Here is a 26,720-nt window from a genome sequence, read left to right as displayed (position 1 = left end):
ACATCCTGGTGTTTCCCAGCAACTGTGTTCTGCCATTCTTGACATTTTTATACTGACTAGACATTTCTTCCCTGTACTGATTCCACCAATTCTTATCAAATTTTGTACATAATTCTGTAACACCTTAAGAAACAAACCAATAATTCCCATTTTTTTCTTGCAGCCAGAGTTTTCCTGTTACTTCAGCTGTCAGTTAAGCCATGTTAAGCCAGTTTCAGGCCCATGAAAGCTACTGCCTGGATGCAGTCACTGTTTTGCAAATCTTTCAACACCCAAAAACAGCCTGTTTTCTTCATTTCAAGCTATTAAGGTTAGGACAAGATTTTTGTCTGTCATGTAGGAATATAGTGCTGAATTGACTTATTAGTCAAATTACATTCAAGAATCACTAACATCAAAAAATGCATCAAGAAAGCATAAATACTGTGTGTTGTGTTTGTTCTACAACAAGACTGTGGCACCTAAATCAGATAATTTACACAGAATATCCGATTCTACTAAGGTCTCCAAGCATTGCTTAGAGTGTTTTGCTACTAGAAGAGTAACAAGTTCTCTCTACCAGTAAAACAGATTTCTGTATTTGGCCTTACCAAACATTTAAATAAGCTTTCATCCTTTCATGAATATGCTTAACACACACTTTAAACAACTGCTCTGAGTTGTAAGCAAATTTTAAAGATATATTCAGTGTGCATGCACTTCAGTGAGTCCTGTATTTATCAAAACATTCCCCACTTACTGGCCAAAAAGATGTGAAAAAAAAAGTAAAAATTCGAAGATAGAAGCTGCTAATCACTCTTATGAAAACTTAACAAAAATTGCCCAACTATCTGTTAATAAATGCCTCCCTTTACCTTGAAAGTGTAAAGACTAACAATAAAATATTGTTGACAATAGCTGGATAAAGTGAGGATACTTTATACTTTAGAGGATAAAATAGCCTCTAAAGTGAGGATATTGTCACATCCTTATTAACAGCTACACACCTACCTGAATTTCATTCATATGCTTAATGTATGGTACTCCAGGCCATATACAGCAGAAGTGTAGCCTGTGATTAACAATATCCATTTCAATTCAAGTCTAGGCATGGCAAAAGCTAATACTAAGCCAGAAAACCTAAGGAAAATTATCATCTCTAAACAAGTTTAAATGGCAAACTGATCACTCATTTTAGGAGTTACACTTGGTGATTATTACCATACAGTTAGCAAGCAATCCAGTACCTAGCTGCAATGAAACAGATTACTTGTCTCTATTTGGAAAACAATAAAATAGCACAAAGTCAAATATCTCTATCTTCTAAATATTCAGTTAGTAATTTAAGTATTTGGTTTCAGCAATAGTGGTTCTTATTTTGTGCTTACTCTTTTACTCCATGCTAAGGAGACTTCCTATCAGTCTCAGTAAAATTGCCAATAGGACCCTGAGGAGCCATATCCACTATGGTAAACAACCACCTGCCTGTATTCTGTCTGCCAGAAGCCACCTAAAATATTAGGAGAACCAATAACTTCCAGGAAGTGACAGCTACTCAGGAATCACACAGGCAGGCTGCTTTCCCCCTGAAACAACAAGCTCTAACTCCATTCCCACATTTAAGTAGACTCAATCTTCATGCAGGCACAAGAAAATTCCCATAAGCCTCAAACTAAGTATGGCCTTTCCCACACAGAACTGCAAGCACATTGCATAATACTGAACAAACACACTGAAAATGCAATCCTGAATACAAATTATTTCTGGTAAGCAAGAGTATCACTTAGCATTAATTCTTAAGGAAGTCAGAAATGTTACCATGAAAAAAGGTTCAGGTTACAGTAGAGTTTCATTATTTAAACCTTGCTTCACTACTTTCCTAGACAAAGTAAAATGCAGATAGATGTTTGCAGACAATTTGGTCAGCATCTCAAAACAATTCTGTATGCAGTCTCCCAAGCCTTTCAAAACTTCTATTCAAATGCCAGATAAAAACCACTGAGAGCTGAAACCTGGTCAACCTTTAAGAACACAATTAACACTCTCTGTGCTTCCCACCTCACAAAAGCTTAGAAGTAATTCTGCAGAAATAGAATTTCTGCCATGCTACAGGATAAGTCAATTCCTGTTCAATAGACATTGCATTTTAATTTATAAACCACACTTGTTTATGCACAGATGTTCAGGCAATGATTCAGGATTCCCTTGATATACTTTCTTCCGCTACACTTTGTGTTACTTTTCTCTAATTTCAAAATAAATCTAGATTCTCTCACTGCTTGCTCATAAGGGTCTTTCCTCACAGGAAACTGACAGAAAAACAAATAGAAGGAAAACATAATGCAAGCTGATTTCAACTAGCAGGGCTTTGATCACACTTCAACAGTTCATTGTTTCCAGTGTACTTAATGGCATTAAAAAGAAGTATTTTGTTAAAATCAGTTATTTCCATATTTAATTAGCTCAATAACCAGTTTAACTGCTCTCAGAACAAAATTACATATAATGAAATTTGATAGCAAAGTTAATCATAGCCCAAAACCTTCAACTACTTTTCCCAGTACACAGGAAAACCCATGTCTTAGCAGTACTAAAATCTGCTTGGAATCTGCACTTTGTATTGAGCTCATGTAGAAATATATCCAATATACATTGGATATATTCAGTATGTAGCCAATAAAGGGCAAAAGTATCTATGAAATAAACCATTTTAAAGATGCATTGCATCAGATACGTATCAGTAATTTTTTATGAAAGACTAATATTGCCTTGTAATAATTTTTAAGGTCCTCAGGCACCTAATATTTTCCCCTTCAAAATAAAACCATTCTGCTATTGAAAGTAAGAGAATTCCCCTGGCTGCTATGAAAATACTCTTGAAATAAATTACTTCAAATAAGAAGCGTTTGTCAGATCTTATATAAAACTTCAGGAAAATGTTCTCTTGTAAAATATGCATTCCCATACATAACTATGCTAGTTGTGCCTGAATTCTTCACTACTGTCATTGTGAACTGAACATTTTTTACTTAACGAAAAGATGCATGAGGGTAAGTTTCCAAAGATAATACTCTAAAAACTCCAGAGTACAAAACACCCAGGAACAGGCTTAAAAGGAATCAGCTGTCAGTGAGAAATAACATCTATTACCGTCATCACTGTCTAGTAAAAATTCTATTTAAAAGAATTATAAATTCACTAATCTTTAGCATTTAGTTACAAAATTAAATCAGTAATTTGGTAACAGGACTTTTTCTGTGATGGTTTTCTTTTCTGTCTATGCTATTAGCTAATAATGTAAACTCCCGACACGGTCACTGGTTCAAATATTACCAGGGTTATATAACTCTAAAGACCTCTGTTTTGTCTGTGAAAAGGGAAAAAGGCCATGCTTTAACCATTCTTTAATAAAAGTAATAATAAATAAAACCCAGCTTTACAATTCCCCCTGTATTCAAAATAGCTAGTTACAAATGAAATGAAGGTTTTGAAATTGGAACAGCCCATTTTCTTAGGTAGTCACTACTGAAAAAAATTTACCTTAAAAGCAACCAAAAATATTTTCAGCACACCTTATATTTTACAATGAACCTCTAGGAAGGCAAAGCAGTAGCAACCACTAAGTATATTCCTAAACATCTTTATTAAAACAGCAGTTGTGACACAGTGAATATAAAGTTTACATAAATACCTTTTTGCTTACAGTTGGTTCAAAAATGAAAGGTCAATTATTGTAGTAGCCAAAAATGAAGCATTAAAAAAGTCTCCCAAGCCTGACCAGTTTGAGAAATCAAACTTAATCAAGACATACATGCTTATGAAAAAGTGTATTCAGAGGAAATGCCACTGTAGAGGATCTTGAAGTTTATGAAGTTGTGAAGTTCCCAGGGTAGTATTTTTAAACACTTCACTCTGAATGCCTTCAGTAATTTTCTATTCCAAGTTTATTACCTGAATGCAGTAGATTCAGCACACATGCTGTATAAGCCATGTCTCAGTCTCAGCTGCTCTTACAATGGCTTTTAATCGATAATCATGGAAGTCGATGGCAATTCAAATGAATGCAACAGTCAAACACTTGCAGCTTTGATTTGCAACAGAAATTAACAGAACAGAACACAGCATCTCAAACATGCACAGCTACTGCTCCACAGTCAGTTTCCAGTAACTAGCAGAATTTTAATAAACAGCATTCTTAAGATGGATGTTGATATGGGATTCTGTTAGTTACAGTTATAAATGTAAAAGCAAGCATGTGACCTACCTCCAGAAACTTCACCAGCGCTGTCAAAAAGGGATTTTTTTTTAAATAAAAGGACAGTCATTCTAGTCATGTATTATGAACATGAAATTGCTTTCACTTTCACATGTCCCTGTCCCCAGCCATTTAAAGTATTTTCCCCCTAATATTCCTAAAGGTACTGCCAAAGAGTCAGAAGTCCACTTTGCAACTAGCAACAAGATCTTTCAAAATTGCCATTCCAACCCACTATTTAACACAGACACTTGTGATTTTCAAACAGCCCTGGCATGCTTTCGTTAGAGGCACAAGCTAGGGGCAACAGGCCTCAGCCTAGAAATTTATTCCCAGAACACAAGAACCATGATGCCTGGTCAGCCTTCCATTTTGAAACACACAACAGCTTCATTTCCTTGCACATGCTCAGTTTCTTCCATTTCAACATGCACATCAGCACCAGAACTCTGTGATTTGTTCACACGTAGTACTTAACACAGAATATAAAAGCTAAGCATCTTATAATTAAGGTGGCAATAATAGGGCTTACTCAACAAGACAGAATAATGTATTATCCGATGTCACAAACATCACTTTATTAGCTAAACAGAATGTTTAAGCCTTTCCACTGGAAAACGAAGTTTATCAGATGATATTTCAAAGCCTAAAAGGTAAAAAAATTACAAATATTAAGACTATACAGCACATAAATTTAATAAAATATCCTGACCACAAGACAGATAAATTTTCCCCCTTCAATATTTTCCTCAAACTTCATGCAGGTAACCAAGGACAGGGTTTTTCTAATTCCTTTTTAGCCATACTGTCAAAACAGAAAAATTGAGAGTTTATAGAAATGGAATTATCTATTTACTATAACAACTCTACACAAGTCAAAGGTCAAGACCAGTACTAAATGAGAGCATGTCTTTCATGAAACCTCATGTTTCTGCTTGCAAGGTGAACAGGATTGCAGGAACAAGTAAGCTGGAACAAGTAGGTCAAAAACCATAAATCAGTTCAAATCATCTAATACAGTGTGAAGTGCTGCAGACTTAAAGCTGCTACAGAGGACGAAGACACAGAGTTCTTAAAATTTAGAACTGTATAGCTGTTTGCCCTCTTATTTGAAACTAGCAATTGTAAGAAAAAAATTCTGTATATCATGAGATGGCTTCCTTGTGAAGTAAAAATGAATTATGGTCTCTCATCACACACTGTTGTAGGGGAGATTCTTGTCTAAAAGTAGAAAGAAATGGAAAAAATCCAACGGAAATGGAAAAAAAACAACGGCCAAAGCTGCCACAAGTCAGCAGCCTGATGCTTCTGGGCTTCATACCCCTCTCCAAATTGAGACACTGGCAGTGTGTTAAATAGCACAGCGCTGACTCCCCTTGGGCATGTCAATGCCTATTTTACAGAATTTGTGTAAGAAAAGGGAGATACAAAAATATTGTTTTGCTTATCCATCATTGCACAATCTTCACTATACGCATTCTTTAAGTGGTGTGCAAGTTACTAGTTTTCTTCTCCACCTAATGAAAGGTGCACTCAGACTGAGCAAAACAATGCCTTGGTCTTAATAAAGTTACACATTCATTAGCTTTTGATGAATGCCTGCAACCCTTTCCCCCTTCCTAATAATCTCCTTCAAGTACCCCTAGGCTCTAATCACAGTATTCTCAGTAATTAAGGATTTGATTTTAAATTTGTTGAAAGCTGCCTACAGAGATATTCTGATTACCAGCTGAGCCTCAAATACAAACGAGTTGAGGATTTCCCCTGCTTTCTGGGGGGAATCTGTCAGCAAGTTTCAAGATGCGATGCCAGTTCAACTGTTTTGGCCACGTGACAAGGATTCATTACTTCTTTCATAGGATCACAGAGCAAAGCAAAATTCTCTGCAGAGCATATCTGGATGGTTTCTTTTCTAGCATGTCAGTCTTTGTATTTTCTCTTGGATTCTGCAACCACTAGCAAGGCTGCAAAAGTACATGGGCAATTTATTTATTTAGTACCATGGAGCTGTCACGTAAGATTGACACTGCTTTAGTAATTATTCCTTCCCACAACCAATAAACTTTCTTTTATAATTAGCACTGGGAAATTGGTTTTCCAGGTATAAATTATACTTACAAAATACACCTAAAATATTAACCTATTAACCTGCATCTCTTATCTCTTCCAAATTTCAAACTATTCAATGAAAAAAACCTCAAATAGTGACTTTTCTAAACAACACTGACTCTAGAGAAAGGAAAGGGTTTTAAAAAAGAATTAGTCTATCCTAACCTGCCATGAAAAAATAGTATTACTTCTACATTTTATACTTTGATGTTCATTAGCATTTTGAAGTACAACCCGGAAAGAGAGAAACCATTTAAGAAAATTAAGAAAGGTGGTTATCATTAAATGCACTGAAAGACTAAAATCAACTTCCAAATCTTTATTTTTACTAGAAACATCTTATTGGTGTGCATCATAACCAAGGATTATGAAATTCTTCCTACTTCATCAACAGTGGTATAGCACCAAAAAGTCTACCCTGAAAAATGTAAACTAATGACCAATACAAGTCACCTCAGGAAAGCAAATGAGCTGAAAATATTAAGAATGGATGGCATGAAAATCAGTTTTCTGAAAAAAATTATTTGGCACTCCACACTGGTTTTACAGCCTATATCATACTGTTTGGTATACAAATACCTTATAATACAATACCATTCAAATATCTTTCACACTAACCGCAGTATTATCTCATTAAATTATTAATGGTCAAGTACTTTATGTTTAAAAATTATGAAAGAACCCAACTTCAAAGTTGTAATAAGCATTCAAGACTCGATGAATTTCTAGTTTTTAATGTGCATGAGGTTTTTTATCTGATCTGCTATACTTGTCCTTGCTGAAGGTAGTTTTGTTTTCTTACTAAACTTAAAAAATAGCTGACTCACTCAGATGGCCTCAGTTCTTCTAATCTTTTTCTTAAATACAAAACTCCAATAACTCACACTGCCTAATTTTCTGCAAATTGTCAAAAATTAAATTTTTTGAAAAAATATATGGGGAATATGGGAAATTAGTTCAAAAATACTTCCCCAGAAATTAAACCTGCCAAAGCTGTCTAGAGAGATGACTTCCCACAGGACAGGTCAGGTTTTGAAGCACAGTGGTAGGAAGACACTACCCTAGCAGCCACCTGGACATAGTCCTGGGAAACTTGGACATGGTGACTCTGCCTGAAGAGTGAACCTCCACCACCCTGTGATTCTCTAACCAATATTTCACAAACTCCAAAACCTACAACAATGGTAGAATAAGACAAAGGACAGTGACAGTGTTCCAGCAGATTATGAAAACAAGAGACATTAAATGAAATTTGCAGGTAACACATTTATAAGCTTTGGGAAAGATGTTTAAATATGTTTAACTGGGCAGACATTAACTTTCTGCTGTAATTGTTATGTACTACATATGTATCAATAGAATGTATTATGTGGCTGATCATGTAAGGAAAAGATGGGGGGTTTCTCCTAAAAAAGAATCAAAAGAAACTGTATTTCTGGGAACAAAGATGAAATATTCAGAACTACAGTGGAGATGCTGGTGTAACTTCAGCAGCAGTAGCCAGAGGTAGAGGGAAATAGCTAGAAAATAAACCTAGAAAAGCAGTTACCACGAGAACAACCCAACATTCAGGAAGGCTCTATATGGGTTCTATAGTTTGCCCATTCATATGGACAGAGCATGCATATTCCAGGACAAGGCAAGAACAGCCCTAATTACTTTGCAACTCTACCTGACACAAAACCAGAAACACAGTGCTTTTTGGTTCACTCAGACAGAAGTGACTGCCAGAAATACATTTAACTTTTTTTTCCCAATCCACACTCCATGCACAAATCATTACTTTGGTAATTCAATACAGGAAAGTTATTAGTAAGAGCTCTGAGGTTAACAGTTGTTTCCTAGAAAAATACATTTAACTTCAATTTTTGCCTCTACCTTACGAAATGTGACACAATTCTAAGTTATTTATTACTTAATGCTTTATAATTGCTAGTTAGACTCTCAACTGCAGAATTATGGAGCATGTACATTTTAAGACAGCCTGTGTTATTTACTAAGTCTGTGTAAGACACTAGATAACAAAAAAGCATAATAGTAAGACCACGAGAATGAGAGACATGATCTTATCCTCCATTAGAAAACAAAATTATGCATCTGAAACTACACTGCCCTTCAAGACCTTACCTTCTTTTTGTCCCTCATTGAGCCCTTCCCTCGGACCATTATCTTGCATCCTGTTTCTGCCTCAAGCTGTTTAGCTGTTAGTCCTCTGGGCCCAAGGATTCTTCCAACAAAGTTAAACTGAAAGAAAAATAATACATAATTTCTAAAAAATCAAGTAAATAAAATTAGTTTAAAATTTAACAAGATGTATTTCTGTGTCTAAAAATATCAAGTATTTAATGGCTTAGGACACCACACTAAATGCCTGAGGTTGAAAAATGGGTTAGGTACTGTTTTCATACACTAAGTATCCACGTGTCCCCAACTCTGGGGATACAAGTCTCAGGTGGAGCTAGGTCTTCTAGACATAACATCAGTCTACATCAGAAGCAGTTCCTAATTTCCTCCTCATTAAGCTGTACAAGCTCTTACAGAAAATCCAAACTGCTCTCCCTCACCACTAACGCATCCAGACATGCTCATCCGTAAGTCAACAAGGTGCACCATGGCAAGGAGAAATAGCATTTCCTTCAGAAAAAAAAACAAAAAACAAATGAGGCTTCCTACATGTTTATTTTAGGATTCATGGGCAACATTTCTTAAAAATATGGTATTGTTATACTTACACACACATACATATATAAAATATCTGTATACACAAAAATGCATGTGTCTATACAGACACACCAAAAAGCACATCACTTTTTGTAAGCTGCATCCTTTATTTAGTTGCACATACAAATAAAGCAAGCATTTCATGTTTAATTGGCTGACTTCAGCAGACAGCCCCCCGCCTACACTCAACACAGTAATATACCACCATTTAGCCATACATAACATTATTTCCTAGTTATTTTCAAGAGCTTTTTCCCTTTCATTATTTTCAACCACACATTCTGAAAATTATGACATAAATAAAAAAAAGCACTAAGTGATGGTAGCATTGGGAACACAGAGCAGTACTCTGTGACAACTGCAGTGCAAAGATGAAGCACCAGCTCAAATGAGAGATAAACTAAGAAATTTCAGATTGAACATTCAATTCAAATAAGAAATTCAAAGAACAGAAACTCTGCTGTAACATTCTGCTCTGGATATTTCAGATCCCAGTAAAGAAAGTTATTCAATGGAATTGTGAAGAAGTTGCTGGCTTTCATTTCCTCAGCTAATTAAAACTGGGCTTGAGTACTAAAACTCAATGTATTTGAAATCCTTATGAAACTGAAAAGACTAGAAATGATTTAGAAGTAAGCATAAATTATGAACACAAGCAAATTAAAGTTCTTTAAGAAAATTAACAGTATTTCACAGCAGCTAAACTACTCTGGGAATATACAGTCCCAAAGTTATTTAGTATTGCAAGCTCAGAAAACAAAGACATATTATGAAGTCTGAATCAGGGGAGGTGATGGGGTGTGTAGTTAAGATGAAAGGAATTTGTGAACACATAGAGAAACTGAATCATAAGAAATTAAAGAAACATTTGCTAAGCCTTCATAAAGCAATGAACTAGCTAAAAGTAACAATAAAGTTCAGCTGTGAAATATTATTAAAATCTTACATGTCACACATTTTGTGTTTAATACCAAAACTGCACCATTGTTTTACATGAACAGTATTTTACTTGCTTTTCTCTACAACTATACTTCTGCACACTAAAACTTTAGATATCTGTGCCATTCCACTGACAAAGCTAAAATAATATTGCAAAGCTGATTTGAAATCAATATTTTAACCACACACATGCTGACTATTGCTATATTCTCTATCTCCCAAGAAAAACAGCAGTCTCTGATGTTTCGTTAATTTGGATCATGAGTAAAAGAATAATCAAATAATAACATACTTTGGATTAAAAAAATAAATATAACTATACAAAATACCAAGGAAAAAAGGGAGGAATCTGTATTACCCTGAAACTTGCAACTTTACTGATGTTGTCTGAACATTATTTAGAATTTCTAGCTGAGAAATCACAGACTTAAAACTGCAATACAATCTGTGTTAAATATTAAACCAATTCCTTTTACCAGTTACTCTCAGGATATGTTCCTTTTAAAAAGCCTTCATAAATTGTTCCAAGGCAGCTCAACCCTGCCTTTTCTTTCCAAGTTGTACACATTAGCACATGGAGTCTTTTTGTATAGCTGCTCCTTCCAAATAGTTGCCTGTTCTCATTGCCTCTATGAGAATTTAATAATATCTAAAAGCAGGATGCCTAGACAAGGCAGTACTTACTTCTAGTGAAATCTCAACAATGTTAAGTTACTCAGAACAATTATACCTTATAAACCACATTCTTATCAACACAACCCAGGTTGTTTCTTTCCCTCCCTCAAAAATTCAGTTCTTATGTTTGTTTCAACATCCATGTCTCCAAATACTCCTCTCCATTACCTCAGCCTTGATCCTGTCCCCTGGTTTTATATTCATATGAAACTTTTATGCCCTCCTATAACAGCATATTGCTCTACTCTACATTTGTGTAATGAATTTCATGTTATTGACTTCAGGCATAGTAATTTCAAGACAGAATTAGAATTCAAAATTGACTTTAAAAATATTTGATAATAACCTAATTTCTTTCTAAGTATACTTTCTATCCTACCAACCAAATTTTCTTCAGTGTTAGAGATACAAGATGAAGGAGAATGCTGAAGGACCCCACCTGAGTTGCAGTCTTAATCAGTCATCAGTAATTATCATAGATTAAGCCAAGTATTGCTTTAACAAATGATCCCCTACCTTTTGTACAAATGTATCACTGTCAATATTAAGTTCCTCAACCATCCTGAAAGTCCAAGCTCAGAACTCATAGAAGAACATAATTCAGACTCTTTTGTTGGAAAGACAGCAGTGACCAGCAGGACCACAACTCGGGAACAGAGTAAACTTTCAAGTTAGACAGTTTTGTCAGAATCCAGTTGTACCTGCAGCTACTGCTTCTCTTACCTGTCAGGCCAACTACACTATCAAAAAGAATTATCAAAACAAGACATCTGACAAATTCAGAAGACCATTCTTAACATCTAACTCTACTTCTTGTGCTCTTTGTCTCATATTGTCACCCAAACACATTCATCACTGCATTGTGTTTCTCTATAGATAACACACCGGTGTTCAGGAATACTTCTTGTTCTAACATTTGTACAGAGACAAAGCTAAGAATATTTCCCTTTGATTTCCTGGAGTGTTTCTCACTTTGCATTTGAGTACTGTAGGATTCACCTCACCCCCAGCAAATTTAGAAATCAATTTTGACCAATTTAAGGCTGAACTGCTTTGAAGGTTAGCCTCACACATGTTGAAAAGTGAGATTAGGTTAAAAATTAAGCAGAAATGGCTAAAGCGAAGATTAACTGCTTCTACAACAACACAGAAAAAGCAATCAAATGAAGTCAGTCTGTCCTTCCACAACAATTAGTATCTCCCTACACTCAAGTATATTTTCATATGAAAAATTTTCACTAGTGGTATTTCACAATTGTTTTTCTGAATTTTATTTTCATGTGCTTAAGTCTTCCTCAACTGAAAATCAGAAGTAAAGAAACAACCTCCAGAAGACAGTGACACACAAACACAAGAACATCCTAAAAGCCAAAAATTACTAGTGTTTAGTGGAGCTCAGGTGCTGAAGTTCTAACCAGTTATACCCACTGTTGCTCTCGCTCTGCCTGTTTCTCTGCATCATCATCCTCACATTCCCTTAGTTTGCTAAATTTTCATATTTGAAGTTTTCAGCATGTACAAAACACTACTAGATCTTGCTGGTGTGTAAGACAGTTATTGCCTTTTTTTGAGATGTCCAAAGTACACACCCTTAGAGAAAATAGAAAAGAGACAGCATATCTTGGGAGACTGCACATGAGGATCTTTGTTACTCAGTGTTTAAGCAGGAAAAAATGTACTGGGGAAAAAAGCCGCTCCAAATCCTAATGTTTCTACCTACTCTGGGATATTAATAAATATTCTGCAGCAAGTGATGCTCTCAAGAGTCAACAAAATTTCCATGTGGTGACCCTACATAGCAAGTCCACTGCATAAGAAACCCCCTGATAAAAACATCTTCTATTCTCTACACACAGAACAACTATTTCCTAAACAGACTAGGTATTTTTATAGTCTGCACCAGTCCCCACCCCCAGAACAGAAGTAGTAAAGGAAAGTAAGAATGAACCTTTACAAAGACTCAGAGCTGTTGATTAAAAAGAGACTACAAAAAAGTGTCTGATTTTTAGAGTATGGGAAATGCAGTGTTTAAGGATCTTTCCATGCATGTTAAAATCTGAGGAACTTCAGGCAGACAAGTAGTACAAAATTTCATACTTCTGTTGTGACTTCTGTATTTGCTTTTGAAATATGAAAGTAATATGTGAAAAAACTAATTTAACTTACAAAAAAACTTCTTCATTAAGGGAAATGAATTTCAAAAAATCCAATTTGATGGAAATATCCAAATCTAGCAAGAAAGAACATAAATGCATGCATTTGATCAAACAATTATTGAACTCAATTAAAAACTCATTTATTCTACCATCTTATTAACAAATGTTCCAGTGACTTACTAAACACTGATTTTGCAGAGTCAGTTACTCATCACTGGAAAAAAAAAAAAAAAAACAACAAAACAAGCTATTATTCAAGTCTATTTCAACTTAAAGAAATCAAGCAAAGTTTTAAAAAGCTTTTATATTCTTAGGTACAATGTGTATGTGAGAACTTTTCATACCCAGCCTAAACATTATTTTAAGCAACATCTCAAGAAAAACTCAGTAGTTCCTCATTACAACAAAACCAAAAAATGCTTTACCCTTCATGCTGACTTTAAGCATACTTTAAGATAAAATAAGCAGCTAAATTCAGAAAAATATTATAAACACACAAAAAAGGAGCCCTTTCTTTACTAATGATTCATAACAAAAGCTTAGCAATGTATCTATGTTTCTGGTAATCCAGCATTTGGTTTCACCTTCCGATCCCCAGAAAAACTACATGAATTCCATTATTTCCTTTAAAAAAAACCCACTGTAATTACTACAACTGAGTACTTATAACCATAACTGTCCACTTTTGATGATGTAATTTAATTCTTAACCTCTGGCAGAATGCAGCTTCAGTATAGTTATGTCATACATGGAAACAAGGTCTCCATCCATTTTGAGCCTACCTTTACATATAATTTCCTTTTTTTTTTTTTTTTAAATTGTAACAGGACAAAAACTTAAGAGTTCTCAATCAGTTCACAAGCAGCTTTGATTACCCTTACCCGTATTTTTCCCAGTTTTGTTTTATAGTAGTTAAATGTTAGACGCAACTATCAGTTAAAAGTGGATTTTCATCAAGACAGAAAATGATACCTTATATTCAGGCTTCTCCAAGGTCAAATCAGTTTTCAGATTGAATATGGATACATTAAACAAACTAAAGAATCCCAAAAGTGTAGTTTAAAGTGTCCTGGTAGTTAGTTTGCTTTTTGAAGACATAGGGAGCAGCATTTCCTGCTCATTTCACTGTCATATCATTTTCCACACCAAATAAAAAGCATCTGAAGACCAGGACTCTGTGTGGTTCAGTGGTTAAAATACGTCATGGTTAAGAACCAATTGAAAACTGGATGCTATAATGGAGAACATCTGGTAATTTTATCTTAAGCAGCAATGCTGACAGTCAGTTTAGCCACTTCAGAAGAAACTTTCTATGTCTTCAGATTGCAGCAGTTATACTCTAAAACCATTTAGGAGGTAACTTAATCTGACAGTCACAGGTTAGAATGCCAACCATGGAAATGGAGTAATGAAGAGACATAAAGGAACTGCAAGACAACAAATGCATTCAAAACAAAGCATGATGAATGTGTACAACACCCACAATGGTGTTTGTTTAATGTGAGTACTCTTTTTGAGCAACATTAACGTAATTCCAAGGATCAATACATTTCTTAAACATACAATTAAATTCAAGTATGTATTTTCATGCATGTTTTTTGCAAAGGAAATCAGCTAATGCATTTAATTGTAACATTTATACACAAATTTAAAATACTACAGCAGAAGATAAAAAATAGCACTATGCTGACAAAAGAAATACAAGAATGGACACTGAATCCAATAAAGCTTTAATTGACCCACCAAAATCAGCAAATTTAGGTTTCATTTTTTTGCTCTTATTTTTCGAGGAATATTTAATTATGATACTGGTAATACAGTTATTTTTCTGCATTTCTTAGAAAATCTTGCATTGCTCTCAGATGACTCAAGAGAATAAAAAAAAAAATCAGATATATATGGCTGATTTGATTTTTTGAAAGTGTCTAACTTGAAACAAGTATAAAACCACTTGAGGTATTAGAAAACAAAATACAGCATATTAAACCTTAAGACTGTATACTTTCAGTTAGGTAGTTTAGTGTTTAATAAAGAAAACAAAGCTTGTAGAATAAAAATATATATAGGTACCTTTGAGAATGAATTTCTGCGAAAGTAATCTGAAATGTCTTACAGGAAAAAAAGAAATGACAAATGGGTAATTTACCCTACCTTACACTGCATATGCTTTCTAGCAATAACATTTTCCAATATTTATTCCATTAGTATACCAAGACCATATAACCGTTTCCACAACAACAACTTTGACAAAAAATTGGCTTTTGGTTGTTGCTTTTTGGGTTTTTTTTGTTGTTTCGGGGGTTTATTTCTGGGGGAGGGTGTTTGGTTAGTTGGGCTTTTTTTACAAGCACAGCTGTAGTGATGTGTATTTATGTATATGCAAGTGTACAAGCACATACACATACTGTTAAGAAAATTAGCATTTACACCTGTACACATGTAATTTGCCAGTAAAACAGCAGTTACAGATTAAATATGTAACCTTTCAGTTAACATTTACAGTCCCCATCTCCTTCTTTCAGTGAAAATTCTTTAAATACTAGAAACGGTTGCCACTATCTCATCCCATACAGAAGATGATACCACTACATTTTTGGTAGGTTGGGATTAACAGAACAGAAAGTTTCTTTTTCCATTATGACAAAACCTCAGATATGCTTTTTGAAGTATTTTCAGTGATTCAATGCCACACTTATCTCAACATAAAACAGCTACACAGCTTTTGTTGAAGCAGTAAGAACTACTATAAAATAAAAACAAGTGCACCCCATACTCAGTGACCACATAATAGATTAACCAAAAACAAAGGGCAAGTTCATATAAACAGCCACTTGTATATATTTCAGAAATCAAAAGGGAAAAGTATAATGTTTCAAGAATAATGCCAAAATTGTGAAATCTTTCACTAACTGTATTAACATGTAGTTTGAGGATTAAATGTCCTCCAGCCCAATTTGGCAAGTTTGTAACACAGTTAAGAAAAACAGATTATCTGATGAGATTTTAAATGAAAGCAGAGGCTGAAGCAGATGGCATTATCATTGTCAACACAGTGAACATAGACAATAGTAACCACATTTAGAAGTTAATTTTTACATACAAACTAACTTTAGGTACTTGTTAAAACTGCTAGTGACAACATGTGAAGCTGTTTCCCCAAGTCTCTACCAAACCCACCTACTATTAGTAATAGAAGAGTTGCTGCAGACAACGCATGAGAAACATTCTTTCCATTCCTAAACATGGCATGTTTTCTAAGCAAAATAACCAAGTAAAGGCCAAAGTACACATGTAGTGAATATCAGTATGACACATATAATCTGCTTATGTCAAATATATCCATTTACATGTGCTGTATCTGATATATACCATTCTAATACTATAGTCAAAGCTAAATGAGAACTATTGAAGCATTTAAATGATGAAATTAAGTAGTAAATTAGAAATGCTGTGCTGTAAGCAACTTATACATACAAATTACCATTTAATAATCTCTTCATAACTTAAACAGAAAGATAAAACCATTAAGGTACTAGAAAACAAAATACAGTATAGCAACTGTCAAAAAATCAGGATCAGTCATATTTTCAATTAGGTACTTTTGTGCTAGATAAACAAAATCAAAACTTCCAGGACATCTGTTGAACTACCTCTGAGATGAGTTCAAGTGTGAGCAATTTAACCCCCAATATTAAAAAAAAAAAGGGTCACTACAGCTAAAATATTTAATGCAGCTCCAATTCTCTAAAATTTGAGTGGTAACAAAGAGGAGAACAACATCTTAGAAAGGAGAAAATGAAAAAATCTTTTTTTCTTTTCCTTAGTGTATTAAATGGCTAAGAATAATTTTCAATACATATTTAATGCATATAATGCACTCAGACTGGTTCCATATTTATTTAGTACACTGCATACATTTTTTAACTAAGATTATAGGGTATGGGGCTTTTATTTTTTTTTTGTGGTTCTAGTTCAGATACCATAATCACTTTTCAACATCAAAGCCAGATAGTAACTTGTCTTGTTATGGGAAAGAACTGATAATTACTGTGGGAGTAAGACCAGCTTGGTCTAGTTCAAAAACATCTGTAAAACATGTATTAATACAAAAACTAAGGATATGAACATAATTGTAATATACTACTAAAATACAGTATTTGTGCAGCAGGAGAAGGAAGTTAACATTCAGTGTTTTGAAGTCTGATATAAAATTATCAGCATCTGGAGGAAAACACATTAGTGCAAAGGTTTTGCCTTTTATTCATTGCAAAAGTTCCAATGAAAAATGCAGTTAGTAACAGAGGAAATTAGTTCTCTGCATACAAATACCTGTATCTATTACTCCTTCCCAGAACTACATTTAAGTATTACAAAATGCAGTTAGTGTAGGAGTGATTTTGGTAACATGTTAAATTCCTTTTAATTACATTATATTTAACTGGGATTTTAAGCACAGCTTCTTCAACCAATTAGAACAGTACAGATTCTATGAGATATCCAGAAAGGAAAAAGATCTCCAGAAATTTTATCAAACCTATTAGTAAGCACTATGTGGAGCAGGAGAGAACAACTTCAATCTCTCTTCTAAGTACTGGGGTATTTCTGTTTCATGGCATGCATGATTCAGTCTGCCTCAATGCTGTTTAACCTCTAACTCACCTCATCTAGAAAGCTGGTGCCATCAGCACAATTCAAACGCTGAATTGTTCATGTTATGTTCAGAACCGGATAAAATCTCTTGAACACACACATGCTGCACATTGGCTGGCTCACAAAAACTGAACTTGGCATTTGGCATTCACTGGACAGTCGGTAAACAGACCCCACCCACACAGACTCCAAGCACCAACTTTAAAAAGAAATGCTGCTAGAAATTGATCTATGTTTCCCAGTAAAACTTCATTAAGAAGACAGTAAACAATCAGTGATGAAGAGCAGCACCTTGTTCTCGCTGTCAGATTAAGATATGCTGCCTTCTGTTCTTGGATATAAGCAATACGTGTTTAATAGTTTAAAGGATGGATTACCAAAACAAACATTCTGGTCTACCTTAAAAATTACTCATCTATTATTTCTTACTGGTGATATTTTCTAAATAACATTAAACACAGGTGGTACGCTAAATTAGAACTTTCAGGGTTTATAACATGACAAATCAGGATTTGTTTCAATTTAAGATTTTGTCACTCCAGTAGTTCTGTTATTTACGAGAATCACAAGTATTAAATTTTCAAAGGGTGACCCTGAATCCTATTCAACAATTAAATTCTCTTTGCTAGTACCTGTGTTCTGGCACTGCAACATTATTTAACAAATGGAATATAACTTCCAGTTGTGTTCTGAAATGTGCCAAAATAAACAGCACACCATATAATTTCAGATAGAAAACTAAAGTTATATTAACTGGGTAATTAATTTGAATAGAATTATTGCTTGCTACAATAAAAACTAAATTGGTTTTTATGAAGCTCCACCATACAATTAAAGTCGCAACACCACAGCAATATAACCATCTTAAAAATAAAAATATCAATTTACTGCATTTTATAAAATCACAGAACAGTTAGGGTTGGAAGGAAACTTGAAGGTCATATAATTCCAAACTCCTGTCAGGCACAGGGACACATTCCACCAGACCAGGCTGCTCAGAGCTCCATCCAACTTGGCCTTGAACACTTCCAGGGATGGAGTATCCACAGCTTCTCTGGGCAACCTGTTCCACGGCCTCACCACCCTAAGGGTGAGGCATTTCTTCCTAACATCTAATTTAATTCTACCCTCTTTCAGTTTAAATCAATTCCCCCTTGACCATCTAAAAGACCATCTCCAGCTCTCTTGTAGGGTCCCTTCAGGTCCTGTACGGGTGCCACAATTTACATACTGTGATTTCCAATATTAGCTTTGTTGGTAGAGTTGACTTGCCCATTACAGATTATTACAGATAACTCACATTTGTTCCTGACTGAGCAGAATGTCAGCCACTGATATAGTGATCATTCAAAAAGCTCAGAATCTTTCTGATCACTGCAGCTGTAAACTAGTCAAACCAGATTATCCATTGGATGTCAATAAAATATCATTTTTTACCCAGCACACCACATCCTAATGCTTAAAATGCTCAAACCCCCTCCCCCCCAAAACCAAAACAAAAAAAAAAAGAAAAAAAAAACAACCAAAAAAAATCAACAAAAAACCCCCCACAAACCATTAAAAACTATAGCTGGGATTTAGCATGAATTACTAAATCCTTTAAATCCCCATCATTCACCTCTAATAACCTCTGCTGAAGGCTTTGAGAGCATGTTTAACTGACAAACAGCTTTACAAACTTCATGTAAATACATTAATACATTAGACCAGATCTATAAAAAATGAAATAAAATAAAAAATCAGGCTAGCTTTCCAAGTCATTTTAGTAATGGTAATACAGCTTTCTTGATTAAAGAACAAAGAAATCTCAAAGCACAGATTAAAAGATAGAATAAACCAAAAGTAATACAATTTTTTTCCTCCAAATTCTAAACTTGCAGTTTAAAGGAAGACTTGGTAAATTAAAATTAAATACTTGGTGTTGTTTCTGTTAGATATTGAAAATGTTCAATTAAATATAATGATAGCTAGATATTTATCCAAATAAACTTCATTTTTACCACTGAAAGTCTAATTAATGTGACAGAACCATCTGAGTAGCTACACCTAGTTGGCTGAATGCATTACAACTAATCAGAGAAGTCAAGACACAGTTTTCATTCATCACCTGTTTGAAATAGGTATCTGTCAGAACTCCTCATCAAAACACAGTCATAAGAATTCAGGATGTAGTAATTTCTGTATATACAAAACTCAGTATCTTCAAAATGTTATCTAGGATGCCAACTTAATTATCATCCATTGAAACAACACTGAACCACTAACATAGTCTTCCTGGAAAATATAATTTCAGCTCCTCTGGGCAGAAGATTCCAATTTATTTTTCAAACACAATTTATACATGTGTTACCATAGGTGCAAAAAGAATAGTTTTTATGTTATCACAACTGTAGTACGTTTAATCTCAAAGGCATTGTTTCCCAAGACTAGCTGCTAAAGAGCTAACATAATTTCTTCAGTAATTCTTTGAACATCAGTCTATGTAACAGCATACCAAAAACTAGGTATCCTAATCTTCTAGATCTGGCAAATTACCATATCTAATATTTTTTTTTTCAATTTCATTTTCTAAATACTAACCTAAGATGTAATCATTTATGCCAAGAAATTTACCATTCAGTTCAAAATCAAGTGAATAATAAGAAGCTTTACTGTCCAAGGATTGAATAACAAATCTTTTTTCATTTTCCTGCAGAAAAATTACACCTTCACCATATAGTTTTGGCATTAAGATAATGGAACCTTCAGATGGAAGGTAGAAAGCAATCCAAATCTAAAGGGAAAGCTATGTTTTTTGAAAAGGAATATGACTTTACATTATATCATCAAAGAATCAAGACATTTCAAAACACTGAAGATGTTGCACTCCGTAAGTTCCTTTCAGGAGAAGCAGTGGAAATCAGATAACAGACTAAAAACGTAGAATCAATTTAAGAATAACTCTTAAATTACTGACCTGTAACATAAAGCTGTAAAAGCTGTTTGCTTCTGTTCATTACTGTGCAGAATGAAACAACCCCTTGGAAAAAAGCTAATACTATCAATAAACTACATTAGGTATATAGAAGAAATAAAGGCAAGTTTATTAGATTAGCTAAATTCTGTTGATACTTATTCTGATATTTTTGTATAATGTAACACATGGGTAATATTGGCATTGACCTAAACAAGATACAGAATTCAAAATAAAGATCTACAAAGACCTGCTGTGCTAATTAGAAAAGGGAACCAGCACTTCAGAAATGGCATAATGTACTAAGATTTTCAAATTACTATACAGCTTCACAGCCATAAATCTCTCTATACAGAGGTACATTAAAAAGTCAATCTGCCTAAACACAATATATCAAACTCCCTGAGCAAAGCAGCTCAAATCTCTCTAATCTCTTTTACTCAAGGCCTGAAAATCTTATCTGGTGCATCATCCTGCTACATACAATCCACCTGAAGAGAAGAAAAACATACAAACACATAAACTAATGCAAGACTATCTCAAAATTATAGAAAAGCACACCGCTAGTACTACTGTAACAAGCAGTAGGAATATATACAATATAAAAGGTAGAAAACCAACTCTTAGCATTAAGACAAATGAGACCCAAGGATCACTGCAGCAGTCTTGTAAAAGCTGACACTAAGCTGCTCTGTCACACCTTGCTTCCACAAACACTCCAACAAACTTTAAGGAAGGGGACAGACCAACTCCCTGTAAGAGCAGGAGATCTGGAATTTCCTGATCTCTTCCCATCCTGTCAGAGTATGCCACAGCACAAGGAACACTAAAAGCAAAAAGGGAAGGTTTTAACCTGCGTTACAGTCTCACATCTTTAGCCCACAGCTTCTTTCAGGGCGCTGGTGAAGACAGAGTCAGAGTGCCACCCATAGAGACACTCCCTGTGAGTACAGAAAAGGACAGAAAGGCTTCTTCACTGCCACTTTACTTGCTGAGGAGTCACGGATGAGGTGTTACTCTTTGAGACAGCTGTAAGACAGCGGTAACAAGCAAGTCTGGGTTCAAGGACTAAACAGGTTCTTGAGAAGAAACTGTAAAAACCTCAGACATGAAGCAGCAGCAGTGAGTATCAAGCAGAATTAAGCTTTCAATTGAGGTGCTGTACTTACTTCAAGAGTACTTTCAAACAGCCTTCACTGTTAGAACTGGATGTAATTGTAAGTTACATGTCAAATATTAAGCAATTAGACACAGATTTTTCCAAACATTAATTTGTAGTTTGAAAGTCTAACAAACATAAAATCATATTTAGATCACATGGCACTTTTTTATCTTTCTAATAAAGATGGGGATTAAGATATATAAAGTTCATACCATTTGAGGACATTCATACTTTCATCTATTAGAAAAACAAGCATTTTTTTCTTCTGAATTAAGCATTAAACCCCAAGATATTTAATCAAGTTTCAATCTGTTTCCAAGAGTCCCATTATAGAGCAAGAAAACATCAAAAGTAAGTTATTGTAAAAATAACCTAACAAACTGCGGGGATCAAAAGTAAATAAGCAAATTTTTAAAGTAATTTTGTTTAGACAACAAACTAAGCATTCATGCCGTTTTTACATTGAACAAGTCAAGTTTTAGAGTAGCTTTATAAAACTACTCATACCAAATAAAAAATTTCATGTTACTAATACAAGCCCTCTGTCAAGATTTGTCCTTCCAAACTCTTTAACCTTCTCTGTCATTAGGGCTGACTGATAAGGCACCAGCTGTTTTTTTTCTTCTCAGTGCTACAATGCATTCTCTTCCTTTTTAAGGCTAGTATACCCAAGCAACAAACAGCACAACTTCAGCCAGCTGCTAGAATGTCACAAACCTATATATTTAGCTCCCATCTCATTTACTGCCATCCCTCAGTGTCAACCATTTAATGTCCCTTTTGCTCCAGCCTCTTGACATTCCTCACTGAGCTGACAACACTGCGGGCTGGATCAGCAGACAGAAGATACAAGAACACACAACAACAAAGCAGAGACCTTATCAGTTACCAGAGACAGAAGCCATGCCTTGTCAACCACACTCAAGCGAAAAGCCTTCTGGGTTTTGCTTCCCTCCCGCCACTTCTGGACTAATTTTTACTGTTTATAAATTGTGTTGGCATAAATAATACCTTTAGATCTTTACTGAAACAGCAAATTGTTCTTTTAGCATGTTTTTGCTTCACCTCTGCTTTGTCAATACTTTTTGTACATTATAACATAAACTAAAGTCACATTTGCTTTCCATTTATTATTGGTTTTAACATTAACCCTTTTCCTCATAGCACAAATTTAAAGAGAATCTTAGCTGGATAGTTTCAATTCCTCTTCAAATAACTAAAATAATATCCTTCAAAATGATTTTTTTTATGCTACATGTTCTGTTCATGTAAAAACACTAATCTAATTACTGTCGTATTTTGGAAATAATTGGATTTTAAATTGCTTAGAATTATCAACATAAGTGAGAAAGCTGTAAAGATAGACAAATTAACAATTTCATGGTTTTAAAATGGGAATCTCTGTTATCATTAGATTCCCATTTGCAATTATTTTAAGGCCCACAGAACAGTTTGCTAGTTCCCTCCTTTAAGTGGTCATAAAAACCTTTAAACAGTAATTGAAAGATTGTTAACAGAAATTCTCTCAGGAAATCAGATCCTGGGAACAATCTAACAGTAGGCATGCTTAAGCGAGATAGTGAATAATCTGCTTCATCCTATTCACTAAGATGAGGTTTTCAGAACAGTGACAAATCATCAGTTTCAATAACACCAGGAGATGAGTAAAAATTGTTCAATTCCATGCTCTACTTGGGAATCGTGACACATTTATCTAGAGAATTAACAAGTTGTGCTGTGTGTAAATCGCTCTCCAAGCCCAACCATAGCATCCAGCAGTGCCCTCTAAGCCTCACAGTTTACATCATTAAACTCATATTCCAGCAACAAAGGATCCTCAGGATATACAGTCCAACAAATAATTTCCATAATAATACCTTTTAATTAGATGTGACTACATATGACATTACCCAAGGCACTTAAAGCTGGCAATTTAGCTGTAGACTACTTCCATTTCTCAGTAATTAGAAGTGAGAAAGATACATTGAAGTTGGAGCACCATTGCAGGTAGCGATACTATAGTTAAAAATACTAATCAGAAACTGAATTCTTGTACTTAAGGGACACTACTCTCTTTTTTAATTTACCAGATAAATGCAGCTGCTTTTCCTCCTCTCAAAAGGAAAAACTGACTTCGCAGAAACACACTTTGAGGTTATACTCAAGTTTATGCAAAGAAGAGGTGCTCAGTAACCACTTCATTGTATGTTATTAGTTACTGAAGCTTTAGACAAAGTTCTTCATCCCTTTAAGGCAACAGATTTTATGCTGAATTATTTAGTCTTTTATAATTCTACGTTGCAAAACTGTATTTATTTGCCACCTTGAAGATGGGAAGGGAGGAAACACAGAAATTGCACATTTCCAAATCAGAAGACCTCAATGCAGCACTATAAATAGCAATTACTATTTTTTCCTCCATAATAGCACTCTTCCATAAGCAAAGTTAAAAATAAAGCAGTAAAGCATCTCACCAAGCAACTAAACCCCGTGATAAAGATGCACGGTATTGTTTTGTGGGTAAAGATAGGCTTTACCAATTAGAGCTGTGATGAAAGTTTCCATATTCAAGCAATGTACTTTGGGAAAAAATGCATTTTATCAAGCTTCTGAAGTGAGTGAGAAAGTAAGGTGTTTAACATTCCTAAACATAAACAAGCTTTTCATTCATGTGACTGATTTTAATTGCTTAATTTAGCTGACTAAATTGTAATTTATAATCAGAACCAATATTAGATAATTTTCGCTTTGCTCCTTTAACTTTTACACACATTTGAGAATTTGTAACAACTGCAATCTCATTCATATATTAGGAGCTCTATAGTGAAACAAACTGAATTTTAAATTCATAGGGGAAGGCAAATCAGAATTCTTACTTTATTTAAGACAAATTCTGAAGTCCCCATTTCTATTGTTACATATATTAAAAATACTTCTAGTATTTCACAAGCAGAACTGTAACACCTGACTTTGTAAGTAAACATCATGCTTAGTCATAGCTTTATACACAATTTATACTACTTCACATTCATTAGGGGTTTATTTACCAAACGAGGTCTAGAATTTCATTCCATGAAAATACTGAAACACATCAGAGAAAGTAATTTTAAACTGTGTCATCAAAACGAAAGCAATCCCCCTTCCAAAATTTAGAAAAAAACCCAGTAGAATTATCTAACTGTAGAATTTCTCATTCTACTGCACACCTTGAGTGATAATACTTCAATCAAGTGTAAAAAAAAAAAGTTTAGAAACTGTCCATGCCTATTTGCTGTTGCACAATTATTTTTCTAAAAAAAGAAAAAAAATGATTTCTCAGTGTTAACTATATTTGAAGTGAAAAATTAAATTAATAATTCCATTCGCCTTCTAGAAATTAGTAATGTTACAAAAAGTCTTTCTTATATATTTACAGCTGCCATAATCAGTAAACTTGTAAATTTCACACCTAAAACTGCAGAACAGGTCAGAAACACAGAAGATAGCTTAATATTTCCTTTAGTGTTTTAAGGTCTAATCTGCCTTCTTTAGTCTAAATGACTTGTGCTAAAAGCTCATAGCAAACCTTAAGTCTGTGCTCTAACTGTAAGAAGGCAATACATAAAAAGACAAATGAGTGAAAACTGAAAAGCACCGGAAATATCTTTAAAAGCCCACCTTGTTGGCAGCATTTAAGGGTACAAGCTCCACAACAAAAGCACTACAGAGTTACGTGCTTCAGCCGGTATCAAGCACTAAGAGCAGCAGTATTACAGTCCAGTAATACAGTGACAGCAGCACTTTTGGATATCAAGTCATATTGGATCTATTATCCTAAATATATACAATTACACTACTACTAAAAGAGCAGCATATCAACAACTGGCTTAATTCAGGCTTAATTCCTAACTAACTTCTGTCCTTTACTCTGGGATTTTTAAGTAAGGAGATGGGTACTAACACTTCTTACAGTTCTGTGATGACCAACATCACTGCAGACACTGCAACAAAAGCGGAACTACCTCATATTTCTCACAGGAAAATCAGCAGAAGATAGAGTTATATCACAAGGCTTTGAGATATACTTCAGGTTACATGTCAGCCTACCTGTCAGTAGTGACAGAGGATTTAGAGATATGTATGTTCCAGCCCCACCTATATTACAAAGCCAGAGTTTCACATCTCTCTCTTGCTTTTAGCCTGCCCATAGCTGACACACAGAAAAAAGTGTAGTCCTTTACAAAGAGTCAGAGGCTATTGTTTACAATTTTTCCAGTCTTAAGAGCAACATTTGCACTTGCAGATGAAAAAAAGGACATACAAATTATTGGGGCTAGAAAAATTTTTAAAAAGCTAATGACATTGAAGCCCAAGATGTACTATTTGAGCATTTGTGTTGAATGACATCAACTTTGCTTTACTTTTAATGCAAGTGACATTTATCTTTTAAAAAAAGGTAATCAAATTTTCAAGTAAGTTCAAATTATAAAATTCAAGCAATTAGGTAAAATATTATGACCCAGACATTTAAGATGTTGACTTGAATAATATATTCATTATCATCAGTACTTAAATACATTAGCAATATAACAAAGGGTCATTTCCAGGTGGAACAGCAATTCAGAGATACCTATTTAAATCACCATTCACCTTTTTAGACCACATGTACTTCATAGTAAAAAAAATAATCTGGTCGTCTGCTGCATATTTAAGACAATTTCAAATCACAATTTAATTGATAATCTTCCCAAAACAAGAAGTATCACTGACCACAGGGCAGAGCCCTCAGTGTCCTCTGACACCACAGATTATAATGTTAGCAACTAGAGCAAACACAAATTTTTGTGTCAGTATGTTCTGAGTGTTTAAAAACCACACAACTGAGAGATATTGATCAAGCTTACATTAGTACACTAAAGAGACAAAGCTTCTGAAAAAGCAGTAATCAACTTGAGCAACTGAAGTGTTGGGTGGATGAATGTACACGATTAGGACAGGTGCATGAGTTTTCCTGAAGAGAGGAAGTGCTATACAATATAACAAGAGAGAACTGAGTGCAAATAAGGTGTAAAAAGTAACTGGCTGTTCATCAAGTAAAATTACTTTTCTTAAAGTACTAAGCATATTGGAAAGAAAAAAAAT

At 34.4% G+C, this 26,720-nt stretch overlaps 1 protein-coding gene across 10 annotated transcripts in view; it reads right to left on the bottom strand.

Moving 5' to 3' along the window:
* Window positions 1-26,720, bottom strand: part of QKI (QKI, KH domain containing RNA binding) — a 154,278-nt gene that overhangs the window by 83,650 nt on the left and 43,908 nt on the right. For 9 of the 10 annotated variants that reach the window (XM_021544148.3, XM_021544153.3, XM_021544147.2 and 6 more), the window contains exon 3: window positions 8,471-8,587. The exons of the other annotated variant lie outside the window; for it this stretch is intronic. In XM_021544148.3, the coding sequence (XP_021399823.1) occupies window positions 8,471-8,587 (117 nt within the window). The remainder of the gene's footprint in view (window positions 1-8,470; window positions 8,588-26,720) is intronic. 10 annotated transcript variants of the gene reach the window in all.

The sequence above is a fragment of the Lonchura striata genome, chromosome 3, assembly GCF_046129695.1.
Source record: "Lonchura striata isolate bLonStr1 chromosome 3, bLonStr1.mat, whole genome shotgun sequence".
Taxonomy (NCBI): Eukaryota; Metazoa; Chordata; class Aves; order Passeriformes; family Estrildidae; genus Lonchura; species Lonchura striata.
The sequence above is the reverse complement of the archived record's forward strand: the minus strand, read 5'-3'. Positions and strand labels throughout refer to the sequence as shown.